Source organism: Dromiciops gliroides, chromosome 3 (genome assembly GCF_019393635.1).
Source record: "Dromiciops gliroides isolate mDroGli1 chromosome 3, mDroGli1.pri, whole genome shotgun sequence".
Classification (NCBI taxonomy): Eukaryota; Metazoa; Chordata; class Mammalia; order Microbiotheria; family Microbiotheriidae; genus Dromiciops; species Dromiciops gliroides.
In genome coordinates, this window is record NC_057863.1 from 618,876,476 (window position 1) to 618,892,098 (window position 15,623).

The 15,623-nt window shown below is 41.9% G+C and overlaps 1 protein-coding gene across 1 annotated transcript in view; it reads right to left on the reverse strand.

The window, feature by feature from the left end:
- Nucleotides 1-15,623, reverse strand: part of SPEN (spen family transcriptional repressor) — a 78,538-nt gene that overhangs the window by 47,124 nt on the left and 15,791 nt on the right. Inside the window, 2 exon segments of the mRNA XM_043994657.1 lie at nucleotides 1,461-1,940; nucleotides 5,341-5,661. Coding sequence (XP_043850592.1) covers nucleotides 1,461-1,940; nucleotides 5,341-5,661 — 801 coding nt within the window.

Consider the following 15,623-nt stretch of genomic DNA (forward strand, 5'->3'; position numbering starts at 1 on the left):
AAGTTCATTCCACAGACCCAAGAAAATAGATCTGCTCAATGTCATGCAGCTACTTGGCAGGAGAATGCTATTGGGCCTCCTGATTCCCAAAGTATGTTTGATGAAAGTTAAAAGACACCCCCCCTTGTGGTTTGGGATTGATAGGGTGTTTTTTTCCCTTGGAATTCTGGCAATGACCAATTCCCAGTTTATGTTCCCTGACTCTAAACAAAAGGCACTGACCTTGACATTTTCACCTCTTAAATAGAAATTGTCTATTAAAAGGTATTTCCTCAATTCTAGAAATGTGGTGTTTCCTCGGCTTAACCAGAAAGCAAGGCTACAGACTTCAATTTCAAGAGGACTTCTCTGCTTGGGCCAGTCAAACCTTGCATGCTTTTTGTAAATGGGGATCAATGTGACACATATCTACCTCATCTCCATTTGCTGCTGCTCCACCTTTTACAAACATGTACAGGTGAAGCATTCACGAGAACAGTGAGGTGAGCATCCCAGAATCTCAACCCTGGTCCACCTGCACCCTGGGCAGGAGTCTCCACCAGACTGGCTGTCAGAGAGGCTGCCTTTCCCAAAATGTAAACATTACTATTCTCTCTGGCTACACGCTACCACTGAAGAGCCGTGATCTGACAAAAGCGAGAGATAGGTCACAGTGCAGCATCGGCACCTGAAGGAATTTCAGGAGATGCTGTGGCCAAAAATGTCATCCTGGAGTGCCCACCCTTTTGGTGAGAAGCCTGTCTGAAATAAACTAGGTCATCCTTGGCCTTGGAAGCCTCCTCTCAGAGGTGGACATCCCAAGGGCACAGCCTTCTGAGGCCCAAGTTCAAATCCACACTTTGATGCTTCACTGGCCTCAGACATTTGCATTGGCTCCTAGCTCTAGAGCTGAAGGAGGCCTCCAAGATGATCGGACCTAGAGGAGGGGACAGGGGCCCACGGAGGGGTCATGACAGCCAGAATGTGAGGTTAGGTCCTGGGACACCAAACCCAGACCTCACTTACCCTAGGAGCCTCTCTACCAGAGCCCTGGGAAGGGAGGTTGGAGGAGTATCCCCATTTTAGAGATAGATGAGGGTACTAAGGCATAAAGAAATCACCTGACTTGCCAAGGTCTCATAGCTAATGAGCAGCAGAGTTGGGCCTGGGAACCAGGCCCAGGGGACTGTCCACTACCCCACACTGCCTCTCACAGCACTAAAAGGATCAAACAATCTTTCCAAATACTCGTTTCGAATCAGGTACTAGAAATAAATGGTGAGAGCAGCAGTCACACGCTAGCAATTGAGGTGTTCTTCATTGAATAATGAAGAAACGAATGCATGGATTGTTCAGAAATAAGTAAAACCCAAAGACTGCTCTCAAAAGCCCATTACCTTGACAACCATTGACCATTGAGAAAGGCTGTGAGTTTGACTGCACAGCTCCCCTGGCATCGCGAAGGCTGTTGGTTAACCTACCTGTCACTGCTGGTACTACTGCTGCTGCTGAGTGAATCACTACTTGAAGATCTACTCTTAGAGCCGCTGCCGCTAGGGGACCTGGTGGGTCTAGACGCTTGGCTAGCCAGCCTCTGGGGAGACTGATTCCTAGACTGGGATGAGTGTGGTGAGCGACTCCTGCTGTGCTGGTAACTCCGTTCTGGCCTTCTGCCTCGTACCTCCCGTGTAATCTCATCCCTGTAGATATCCCTGTGTACCACACTGGGCAATGTAAACTGCTCCCGGGCCCTAGGTTCGTAACGGGGGTCATGTGCATCGAAGCGGTTTGGACTTCGACTCCGAGAAGAAGTATAATAGAGCCCATGCTGTAAAGTCCGCTCTCGAGGGTCTCTATAGTAATCCTGATCGTAATGTCTCGTCCGATCAAATCCTCCCGTCCCCCGTTCATGGTGTCCATAGGCACTATGTTCATAAGCACGCTCCCTGTTATCTGAAGCCCTGCATTTGGGAGGGGGAAAAATATGTAATCAATCAGAGAGGGGCAAGCAGAACTGAAAGCAAGTCATGCAAACACATTCACTTCAGCACTGACTTCCTCTCGGCAATTGGTTTCTTTACATAGCATGAACCTTGTAAGCAAACACTGACAAGCTGAACATTGTACTTCACACCGAATATGATTTCAGATAGAGTGGAGCTCAGCAATCCTTTTGTTGAATCAGATCTTGGGCTTTCATGACTGGCTGTGTCACACATCACAAGTCTGGATTTCATAGAGAAGGAGTTGCTATAAGCCCTTCTCCTCTTTGATTGCAAGCTTAGCAGCACTAAACAAGGCTTTGCCACTTGCTTGGAGCTCAGAAACATCACATAGTCATCCGATTTCTTTAGATTGTTGCTAAACTTTTGCCAACTATTTCTTTGTGCCAAATTGTCCAGATACATTTTTAACACAGCCATGAAAGCCACAGTGCAAAGCATGGTCCAGCAAAAAGAAGCCACTTCCAAAGAGTTAAATGTCCCACAAAGAAGTCCAGAAAATGACAGGTTATCTCATAACAAACATTTTTAAGAGAGCCACTACATCTTGACTTCTTGGGGTCATTGGATCCTTCTAGGAAAATTCCCCATTTACCAGCATCACTAGAATGTGCCAAGTGCTAAGGCCAAAGAATATTAACTCATGAACAGTCTCATAAAAATCTGAATATTTTTAAAATATTAGGTAAATAAAACATGTTGTTCTGTGCAAAATTAATGTTGAAACAGCTATAGCCAAAGGCTGCTCCTGTCTCTCTGATGCTGACGAATTAATTTAAAAACAAAACTTCCGATGGGAAGCTCACATTTTGTTTTGTGGGCACTTGATAGTCAAGAGAGATATCCTCTTAATCTTTGCTCGTCAAACTCCCTAAGGTGAGACTCCTAGAAATATCTGAATAGCTCCATGTTCTAATGTGAGCAATAGTAGATCTAGTAAGAATTTCCTTCTATACTAAAAACATAGGCATTTTAACGATAATTTGTTGAGGGTTAAATAAAAAGTATGCGCTGTTTGAAATATTACAGTGTACATAGCATTAATGTTAAAATTTGATATTTCAGTTTTATAAACATCATTTCTTCCTTGTCTTCCTACAGATCTCTTAGAATGCAGTGATTTTCAGTGACTATGATGACAGTTAACTCACTGGGGAATGTGACAGGAATAAGCTGGTATTTATCTAGAGCTGTGAAAGCTTTACAAAGCCCTTTACACATTATTTCATTCAATCCTCACAACAGTCCTGGGAGGTGAAGGTGGCACCAAGAGGGCCACACAACTCTGAAGGGTTTGGGAGCCTGGGGATTGCAACCCTCACCTTGCACTGCACCCCTAGCCTCTGCTCGCTGTGCCATGGGTGTCCAGTTCCCTGGCCCTTCCTTCACAACCTAACTAGCAAGTTTCTCCTCTTCAACTGCAACTCAAGGGAACGCTTCCAATTTAAAAAGAACATGAAATCAGAAGATGGAATCGGACTCTTCCTCAATGAGGGAGGGTTTGGCAGAGTAAGCTTCTACCCTCAGTACGAAGGCACCCAGGATGAGGGCAGTCTCCTCCAGGCCGATTCCCTCAGCTTTCACTAAGCTCTGTTCTTACCCTCTGCTTCACTGAGAAGCAGCCCCAGCCTTAAGTCTTTTTCCCCACCCGCCTCTCAAAAACAACCAAACACTGCCAAATGAAAAATAAAAATTCCATAATGTCCTTCCAACTTAAAATTCATTGTGTCCTCCTTTAATCAACTACTTCCAACTTTGGCTTTTAAGATATTTCAAAGTCTGAACATGAATGTTTTGAAGGCTCAATATCAACAATTTATAAGTAAGTCAGTGCATTTAGCACCCTATCAAATGTGAATTGGTAAGAGCTGTCTTAATGATGTAACCAAAGCAATAAATACTTCTACAAGGGTTAGAGCTGACATGAAAAGTCCTCATACATTAAAAAGGACAAAGAAGACAGGCATAAGAGCTAGCAGAGCTGAAAATCTAGTGGCTACAGTGCTTTTCTGATTTATCTATTAGTACTAAGTACTATCGGAGTTAGTGGAAAGAGTTTGACTTGGGTTAGGAGAGGGGCTAATACATAGGGCAGGACATACCAACCTTTTTCAAGTGTGGAAACACGACCTATAATCCCAATTAAAGCTAGGGAGAGAATTGTGAACATAACTTCCCCAATTTTGGCCCCTCTTATGGGGGTAATCCACCTTCTTAAGGGGCAAGGGTGTCAAATGATATTTAGACGAACCAAGAAAAAAAAATCTTAGTAACAAGACCAAAAATAAAATAAAATCCACTGGAAGCAAGCAGTCCCAGACAGACTGTAATTCTCAAACCCCAGGCTTCTTTCGTGGGATAGCAAATGTATAATTCCATCCAAATATCAAAAAATTTCCATCCCTGTCTTAATCAAGCAGCTGGACGAAATGCCCGAATGGATGAGAAATGCATCGCTGCAGGCCAGAAGTCCGCCTCTGACAAACAAATCCACAGATTGATTATCACCAAGTCCTTAAAGCTAAAATACCTTTAACTGTGCAGCAACCCGCTTAAGAAACTAGATAGCAATCCATTCCCCCTGGACTAGCGAGGTCTTGTCTGCGCGCCATTCCGTACAAGCGAAGCCGCGGGTCTTACTCCAGCATTTAAAGGGTAAATTGCTATGGTTCCAAGATTTAGGAACATCCATCATCTCACACTTTCTTTCTCACACCAGCAAAAAACATCATTCCAATCACTTGGAAATCGTGTAGATCCGAAATCAAAGACCGCCTTCTCTCTTCTCCGTCCAATCACACGTTTCCAGGTCTAAGACGCTGTTTGTAGGATCCAAACCGTTGCATCGTTGCAACTGGCTTAAATTTCTGGGGGAGGGGGGGGGGGGGGTGACAATCCAATTAACACATAAACTGTAGGTTGGGAGAAATGAGAACCAGACATCAAATTCTCCGAGAAGCTGCAGGCTGTAACATCCCAAAGATATTCCACAGGAACTGGAACATAAGCAGTAACCCAGATAGCTCCATCTCGTCGGAAATATACATCCCAGGAAGGCCTTAACATTATCCAAGAAAAGGAAATCACCGGCTCTAGAAGAAAGGTAACTCCAGTAATCGTGCTGCCATAGGAAATCTTCCACCACCATAGCTCAAGAGTCGATATCCAACCAGCTGCTGGAAACACATCCTCCACGACTCCACAAGACACCAGCCACTGGGAGAGTAATCACTTCCGTTTCCAAACCCAACATAGAGAATGCCCAAACTTTAAATCCATCTGGGGCCCCTACATACGAGTTTGTGTTTCTCACCATATCAAATACAAAATACCTGCCTAGTGTAACCTTGGAACTTACCCATCAAGTCTCCGCTCATAGCGTCCTTCCCGTGCATGAAGTGATGGCGGGGGGCCATAAGTAGGCCCTCCACCACCTCCTCTGAACCCAGAAACCTCTCTACTACGAGATGCTATGGAAACTGTATCATCCAATCCCCGAGCAGCACTCGGGATGGTGCCTGGTTCATTATAATCTGTCCGTAGGTCTCTATCACCCATTTTGTTGACTGAGTTGTGAGCCTTCTGAGCACTTTTGATGTCCACAAAATCCACAAAAGCAGCCACTCCACCTTCAGATCCCCTTTTAGGGAGAATTTTGACACTTTCAACACGTCCATATCTGGGGAAAGAAAGACAAAGCCAATATATTAATGATAATCCACAAATTCATGCCGGATAAATGAAAGAATAGGCATTTTCCAACACAAATATACATGTGGAGGAGGGAACCTGTCAGGTCATGAAACCACTCCATCTGAAAATTATTCATGTTTCCTTTACAGATAATATAATCAACTCTTTTTAGAAATATTTTTGTGGGGCAACTAGATGGCGCAGTGGATAAAGCACCAACACTGGAGTCAGGAGGACCTGAGTTCAAATCCAGCCTCAGACAATTGACACTTACTAGCTGTGTGACCCTGGGCAAGTCACTTAACCCCAATAGCCTCGCCAAAAAAAAAAAAAAAAAGTGCACAAGAAATATTTTCGTTTCTGTAATAACATCAATGGCCTTTAATTCCAAAGGCCTTTGGCTAAGATAAACCTCTAAAATTTAAGAATTATGAAGATCTAAGAGAATGATTAACCTAACTGAAGCAAGGGAATTAAAAATAAGGTTTTACAACACCTTCCTTAAAAATAAAAGCTGTGACCATACAGAGCTCTTTTACAAACTTCATCCCAGTTTAATTCATTATTTTGTGCCAAATGATGACCTCATTGAAAAACAGATCTTTTCCAACACCATTAAGTTTCTTCTACTCTGTGGCTAATACAAAATAAATTCAAATAGTATTCTTTAGGGAAACTTGTGTATTCTTTTCTACTTTTAAACCACTTTAGGTCCTTTTGCAAAATTCCTTTATTTTTTTTTCCTAAGGGATAATAAACTCATATATTCATTTAGACCCAAGTACTCAAATTTGAGTATTTCATTATTGCACACTGCAAAACTGAGTATTAGCAATTATCTTGGGGGCAGCTGGTTGGCGCAATGGATAAGGCACTGGCCCTGGATTCAGGAGGACCTGAGTTCAAATCTGACACTTACTAGCTGTGTGACCCTGGGCAAGTCACTTAACCCTCACAGCCAAGGAAGGAAGGAAGGAAGGAAAAAAAAGGAAGAAAGAAGAAAGAAATACTAGAATCAATCCTTGTCCTTGCTTCCCTCAACTCCCAACTACAATCCCACTTTCTGCAGGAAGCTTTTCCTAGTTAGTCTTAATGTCAGTGCCCTCCCTGTATGGATTATCTCCAATAGACCCCTGTCTATACCTTCTCTGTCTGTATGCTATCTCCCCCATTAAACTGGGAACCCCTTGAGGGCAGTGAGTTTCACTGACCTTTCTCTGAATCCCCAGCACTTGGCCCAGTGCCTGGCCCATCATAGGTGATTTCAAATGCTAGAAGACTGACTGAAAATAGAGTCCGTGTAAAATAAACTCCCAAGGTCACAACAATTCTATACTTTCCTGGCAGAAAGTGCCATCTTCCACAGACAGAAGGCTTTTCCTCACACTTCCTGCTCAGCCCCAGGTGTTTATACCATCAGGTTTTACCAGCTAAATGGAAGAACTTCCTCACTCTGGCTGCATGAAGAAATTGGCGGGTGGGTTTTATCTAAGTGTTGTTCCACAGGCTTATTCTGTTTCATTTGAATACACAAAAGGACATGGGAACATAAGCTTTTCTCTTTATACAAACCTAGAAAACAAACTTTGGATGCCAGGAGAGTTGTTTATTTGCAAACAAACTTTATTCCTAAGTGTGACCCCAAAATATACCTTATCATGGGGATGGGACTTAAAGGAGATGCCACTATGGAACAGACACTGAGGAGCCATGCATGACAACTGTAAGAAACAGGAGTCTCCCAACAAATACATGTGACTATACAGCAGAACAGGGGCTATGCCCCAGGTCTATTACTAGAAACAAATATTTAATCTAATGCATACTTCCATCTCATTATTTTAAGACCCAAAATATTATTTTAAGGATTATAAATTCTATGCTTAAAAACAAGTTAGGAAGAACTTTTCACATGCTTTTACAACAGTAAAAATTTTTCAGATCAAGAACATTATATCCGACTTCTAAGGAGTAAAAATAGGAATTTGATAGATTTATATTAATGCATTAATCTAAAGACTATGAAATATCAAAAAAATTGAATATAAATACCAAAATGGGTGGAAAACAATGTATTCTCCTCCCCCTCAGAAAGGAAAAATGTATTAAATGGCTTAAGCAATTTTAATGGTGATTTTATGCCAAAGAGAAACTGTGTTTTCTTTTCTTTTCTTTTTTTAGTGAGGCAATTGGGGTTAAGTGACTTGCCCAGGGTCACACAACTAGTAAGTGTTAAGTGTTTGAGGCTGGATTTGAACTCAGGTACTCCTGACTCCAGGGCTGGTGCTCTATCCACTGCACCATCTAGCTGCCCCAACTGTGTTTTCTTGAGGTTATAAAAGCAAAGCTCTCATCCAAGCTAACTAACTAACTAGCTGTGTGACTACCATTTCTCACTGAACAACAATTTCACAATTCCAACTCCTTATTGGGTATTTTTTAAGACAAACTTAAAAAAGCTTTACCAATGTAAAAATGTCCTATGAAAATACACCGTGGCACTATGATTCTGGCCACCCTCAACTTATGGATCAAATATTGAGATGATAAACTGTCACCAAGGGAAGTCAGAGATTTTCACAAGGGAAGCTGAGTGATTTGGTTCCCCTTTTCTTCTTCCAGGCCCATGGTTGTATCCCATAAGCTGGAGAAAAATGAGACTACTGTTATTACAACTGGCAGAGTAAAGCTGATTACATGATCAATAAAAACTACTGCAGAGCATTAAAACAATCTAGTTCAGTTCAACACATACATACAGACCCTTGCAGCCTAGCAAGGGACTGGGAGAGAGAAGAGTTCTATGACTGAGGACAGTAGAGAAGACCTCCCCAACCCCATAGTAGAGCCACAGAGAGCACTCATAGGGTAGCACAGTGAGGACGATGGAGAGGTCGGGCAGCAGCAGGTTGGGCCAGGCCTCTAATGCCAAGGCAAAGTTTGGACTTTCTCCCAACAGGCAAGAATGTCTGAGTGACATGACCATGACTTGAGCTCCTCCCCTTCCTTTTTTTGGAGGAGTAAGGGAAAGAGGAAGGAAAGTGGAGAGCATGATTCATATAATAAAGCTACTTCTGTAGTAACAGCAAGTGATCGTGAGAGCCTACATTAGGGCAGCGGCAGTTGGGAACAGAGAATAGGAAAGAACTGTTGCACAAGGACAAAACTGACAGAAAAGAATCAAAGATAACACACCGAGGTTTCCCACATGGTGCCACCGACAGAAACTGTCAAGTGAAAAAGATGACGTCCTTGGGAAAGCTCAGTTTTGGACACCCTGAATTTGATGTACTAGTGGGGATACCAAGGAATACCTTGTGTGTAGGAGACAAAGAATGCGATATTTTGTGCAGTCTATATGGCTGATGCAAGGAACATAAACCAAAGTCTAATGTAACAAAATCCATTTCTGCTCACTTCTCATCAGTAAGCATATTAGAAACTTTCAGTCTAGGCTGGCATCAGAACTATTTTGTTCCATTTAAAAACCAAGAAATAGGAGCATTCACAAACACAAATGTAAAACATGTCTTCTGGTAACAGCTGATGTGCTGTCTACCTAATAGAGTCCTCTTTCCAAGCAATACCCACCCATCAGGACCTCATCCATGTCTCCCATCAAAATCTAACCTATGCCCCACCCCTTCCCTAAGGGTCCAAGGAGATCTAGCAAACCAATCCTGATAAGATGCTCTAGTTTAATAACTTGTTCCTTCCAGGTAAAATATTTCTATTTTAAACTCCTTTAGAGACCTTCTGGAAACAGTGTTTTGAGATAAATTAGTGGTTCTTACTGGTGTCATCAGGGGAACAAAACTACTGTTAACTCACACAAGCATTCATTCATTACTTAGATTTTGGTTCCTTCAATTCACTGTTCGACTCCCCTCTGAAAATGAAATGGAAGCCATATCTGTTAGCCGGCTGGTCAATGGCAGCAATACTTAATGGATCTGTCATTTTATCAATGTGGTTGAATATTACCCACCCCCCCATCCCCCCCACCCCCCCCCCAAGGTCACAACCCATTCTTCATGCTTCTTGTCTATCCTTTCCCACTTTTCAGAAATCTTTTTCCTGTATGATAATCCTAATGTCACCATCATTAGGTTGGAGCTGGAAATAAGCTGCATCTACCACTGTCCTTTGAGGTATCTGCAACTTGTGATGTCAGTTCTAAGAATTCACCCTTGAGAAATCTTCTTACCCTGCCAGGTGGAATCAGCCTTGGTGATCACCTTTCATGAGTACCTTCTGACCAGAGGGCAGAGCCATGAGCGCTAAAACTTCCACTTGAAGGAGGGCACTGGCATAATCTTCTTCCCACCAACTAGCTGCATGTTCTTTGACTTGGAGCGCCTCACCCCCTTTCCACTTTTCAGCTTTCTTTTGTTCGATGCCTTTCCTCATTAGATTTTAAGTTCTCCTGGAAGAAGAGATTGTCCTTCACCTTTATTTGGATTTGTATCCCCAGAGCCCACACAGTGACTGGCACATAATAAATGTTTACTGAATAAGATTTGCCTCAGCGATATGCAATCACGGTTCTAAGAACACTGGTGTTAAAGGGACAGATTTTTCAAAGAGCAACTTTTGTTAGCCAGCAAATGACAAGGTCTGTGCAATAATTAGTGGGGAAATAGCAGCAGAGGTATCAAAATTGAGGATAAAGGGGAAGACAAGTAGTGAAGGGGAGAGAAAGAGTAGAGACTAATACAAGGGAAGAAGCCAAGCAAGAAAGATGCCTCTGTTATTCAAGAGCTCCTGCAGGGCACTGGGAAACAAAGATGAATTAAGTGTCAGTTTCTGCTCCCAAGCCTCTAAGAGTACTTTAACAAATAACCAGGAGGGAAGGCATGCTGATACAAGCAGATAAGATCACCATTCCTGGAGTCAGGAAGACCTGAGTTCAAATCCAACCTCAGATACTTACCCTGGGTCAAGTCATTTAAACCCCTATTGCCTCCAAAAATAAAAATGTTTAAAATAACCAGGATCCAAAATAGGATGTGATTTCATTCATCTCTAACTTTTGTTTGTTTAATTAAAGGTAGATGGTCATGAGACAGAGATAAGAGGATGCCTTTAGTTTAGCCTCATTTTACACCTGAGGAAAGCAAAAGGCAGAGAAGTGAGAGAAGCTGCCCACAAGCACATGGGTCTTCTGCAGCAAAGCCAGGAGAGTAATTGGGTTTTCCTCCCTCCTCTCCAGTTGAACACCATCAGTTAGGTCTAAGTGTTTACAAAACAGATTCCTGACAACTGTTTGTCCGTGCTCATTATGTATATATGCAGAATGTTTTCAAGTCACCCTTTTCCCCTCCAGGCATTTCTGCCAGGCCTATAAACCAACACCTCTAACATAATGAACTGTCTACTTCCTGCCAACTTACACTCCATTCACAACTTATCTAGTTAACCTTTCATTTTACAGGTGATAACAGAAAACTATTTCTAAAGAAATTAAAATTCAAACTGATTTTCAAAAAAAGCCTTTTAAATCAGAATGTTAGTGAAACCTAAAATTCTATTACAAAAATCTTCATGCACGAGTAGTAAGATTTACATAGTTGATAATCATGTGGCAGAAGTTCAGCGTTTAATAGCAGGTTGGTTTTCTCCCCCGCCCAGTGTATTGAGGGTCCTATAAGAAGATTTATGGAAAGCTGTGAAGAATGTCACAGGGTAAGACTGAATGGATGAGGCATCATGTCCACACATGTAGAGGGAGCACCAATGGACTCTGAGTTTTCAATCATCAAGGCAGCATCTCATCACGAGGTTACAAATAAACATGTCTTTTTTTTTTTAAGTGAGGAAAATGGGGTTAAGTGACTCGCCCAGGGTCACACAGCTAGTAAGTGTTAAGTGTCTGAGGCAGGATTTGAACTCAGGCCCTCCCGACTCCAGGGCCGGTGCTCTATCCACTGCACCACCTAGCTGCCCCAAAATAAACATGTCTTTTAAGCTCAAATGCAAACTTTATTCTATTGGAGAAAAATATGTGTGATAGAAATGTATGTATAAAATAAACCTAAAAAAATAAAATAAAATAAACCTGACAGCAAAGTTAAAAAGTCAAAGCTAAGTCAAAAAGCCGTCATTTAAACAAATTAAAACTTTATCATTTTTTTGTAGACTTTCAATATATTATACAACCATTTTTCTTTATAAGATTTGCATAGGGAGTATAAAAAGAGGCTTGTTTTTTGGGCTGTTTCATACTATGTCTGGTGGTCAAAGGACACCATTATAACAGCAGTATTTATTCTAAGTGGGGAAAAGGGATGAGGTTTGGTTATTCTGGTTTGTCATAAATGCTGCACCAATAGTAATGGCATCCAATTTTAACTAAGTGGCACCAATCTAATCTTGCAGTTTGGTTGTTAAACTGGGTCTGGTTGGAGGAAAAAACCTAAGCTCATTCCTTGTTGCAAAAGTTTTCTTAGGAACCTATCAGAGAACAGCCTCGATTAAGAGTATGAAAGATGTGCTTTTCCTATTCTCCATCCTCCTAATTTCCATTATGCTCCCCCCCCCCATTTCACATCCAGGGTAGGGATAAATTTGCCCCATGATCATACCAGCTCCATCCCTGGCCTCAATTACATCTTTCTTGGCTAGACTCCCAGGAAACTACATTGCTACATGTCATCTGATCCAAGGGAGAACTGCAATGTTATTTACAAGACACATTAATGAAGCAACATAATACACACACTACTTTTCTAAGTAGTATTTCGATGTAAAATGAAGGACACATCCTTACAATGACTATATTCCAATGCTAAAAGATTATCAAAAATGTGCCACCAGAAGAGCAACAGGGGTTGTGTGTGTGTTCAGAGCATCAAATGGAGAGGGGCACCACAGACCCCACAACCTTTTATAAATTTGGCACACACTCCTCCTAAAGATCCCTTTGCACAAGTTTTCATGCCAAAGGGTGGTCTCAGGGCCTAGCTAAGAAAGGTAAGAAGAAGAATACAGAGGCCCATTTGTAATAACTCTGCCAGGTGGGCTCTCTTCATTCCATTAGCCTTTATTAAGGGGCTTCCTGCTGTGTGTAAGACAGACACCAATGGTAGGTGCTAGGAACAGACAGATCAAAAATGCCATTTCCATTTCTTTTCCATTCCAAATCTAATTCTGTGGTCATTATTCATTAGGCCTGCAAATTGAACCTTCTTCCCCTTATAACTACAACCCTTCCAGAGAAGCCTCTCCCCTGAACCAGATCAAAAATGGGCAGGCGGCCTTGTAGAATGCTAAGCTAGATGAATGTTCAGCTGCTTTGCTGAAACATGCAGATAAAAATTATAATTCCAGTATTTTGGATTCGAGTATCCCTAGTAATCAAGCCACTAGATGTGTCAGGCTACATTTTTCTCCATTTTGTCTTTTGGGGGGGGGGGGGGCAGGGCTATGAGGGTAAAGTGACTTGCCCAGGGTCACACAGCTAGTGTCATGTGTCTGAGGCTGGATTTGAACTCGGGTCCTCCTAAATCCAGGGCCAGTTCTCTATCCACTGCGCCACCTAGCTGCCCCTTGTCTCTTTCTAAGAACAATGAATCTGAGGTGAGAAATGCTGCCAACCTTGGCTCCCTCTGAATGTGTCAACTTTCTTTTCCAACATGAGAAGGACCAGTGAAAGGAAGGACAAAATCCAAGAAATGTATTAAGCAATGTGGCGAGGTAAAGCAAAGCAGGACCCTATGAAGGAAAGAGGAAAGAGCATTAAAAGCTCCTCCAAAGCCAAAGCTTCCTTGCAAATAGACAGCAGGCTTCTGCCCAGAATCACTGAACATTAGATATTGATCAGAAATGCTTACTCTACCAAAGTTCAAACTCAGTCCCTCTCATTTCATAGATGAGGAAATAGAGCACTGGGCTGGGGAAGGAATTTGACCAAGGTGGTTAGGCTTTACCAATTACTTTACCACATAAAGTAACTGACTGGTAATAGACAGACAGATCTGTGTCAGGCAGTGACACTGGCAACCATGTAGCAGCCCCAACTGCTAGTAAACCCCCAAAGTACCAAATAACTCACTAAATCAAATAGGATACAAGACACACCTGCTAGCACCCTCTATTTTGTTACTTCTTTCTTGTTCCTACAAGTTAAACATTGTAAAGTATATAGTATATCTGTAATGGTTAACTCTACCTTGACAATAAAATCCACCTTGGGGGGCAACTAGGTGGCGTAGTGGATAGAGCACCGGCCCTGGAGTCAAGAGTACCTGAGTTCAAATCCAGCCTCAGACACTTAACACATACTTACTAGCTGTGTGACCCTGGGCAAGTCACTTAACCCCAATTGCCTCACTAAAAAAAAAAATCCACCTTGGAAAAAAGCTGTTAATAAAGGTAAGCTCTTAGAAATATATACCAAGTCTTGACTGGCAAACATTTGTCTTTGTGGTTTCACAAAAGAAAATGAAGCGGTCTCAGGAGCTACTACTACTATTAAGACATCTCAATACCTAGTAAGCTTTGCCTTATCAAATGTATAAACACCTATCTTATTTTCAATACTTTGGGGAAAATGAAAAATTTTACCCTACAGCTCTTCATTCAATGAAGACACCCAAAGACAACATGACCCATCAACTGAATAATCTGGAAGCCAAGGATAGAAAACAGAAACTTAGAAACTAAAAGGGCTGTTAATGGTAACAGAAACAGGTTCATTCCATTCAGGTCCTCACTTAAGAGGATGAAGATACAGGCCTGATGCAGGAAAGTGACTCATTCAAATCCACAAGGATTAAGAAAGAAGCAATGCCTGGTGCAGCTAGGTGGTGCAATGGATTGAACACTGGCCTGGGAGTCAGGAGGACTGAAGTCACTTGCTCTATGACCTTGAGCAAGTCATTTAACTCCAAGTGCCAATCCCCCACCCAAAGAAGAAGACATTGTTGGGCTCCAAAACCTTTTTCACTGTACCATCCCCATTAGGTCCAGCACTGAACTGGGCAAAAGACCCATCAAGTATGGTGAGGTTGGTCACCTGAGAATTAACTCATGAAGCTAATATAACTAAGGTTCATAGAAGAACTACGACTTCTTGTAAGCAAGTTGTGTAGCAAGGCTGTGTTTCTATTAATGCTTTGCAGTTCTCAAAGATCTTCTTGGTAGGCTGATCAAGAACTATTATCCCTCTTTTATAAGCAGTAAAGTTGAAGTTCAGAAATGTTAATGGAATGTTCCTAGCAGGCAGTAGCAATGTCATGCACTACTCCTCTAAACCATGTAAGGATGACTGTTAGAGTATCTCAGGTCAATAACCATAAGAACTAATCAGAATGACCAGAATTCTCTCAAGTGGCCCAAATGGCCACTGAACACGATATATAGCAAATGCTACCTTCTGCAGTTAGTTCCAACAAGAGTCTGTGGTTCTAAGTGCTTAAGTGTTTCTTGAAGGGTCAGAGAATTCTAACTTCCTCATACAAGGTGAAGATCTAAGAATGAAAATGCTCAAGGAAGAAAAAAGAAAGGTAGGGAACAAAAGAGGATCAATCAAAAGGAACTAGGTTAAAGAAAAGACTACATACACTAATAACCACAAGGCACAGGCACCAAATACAAAGCAAACTACAAAGCAAACGTTAATATAACCGCGGCTTAAATTCTGAGCAATTAAAAGAGCACCACAAAATAAAGTTTTTAAAAGGGAAAAGAAAATTTGCTAATATGTAGCATGTGGGAAGATGTGATAAATTAGTACTAATCTCGGGTGATTCTGTCCACAAACTACCCACCCCAGAAGGCTGAAAACGGTTAAGCAAAGACAGTATCTCTGGATTAAGAACTCCTAAAGTATATAAATACTGGGAACCATATGATCATGAAAGTACCATGACTATCCCCTTGCTCTTGGAGTCCAGAAGACCTAAATGGCCAAATCACTTAACCTCCCACAACTTCAGTTTCCCCAAC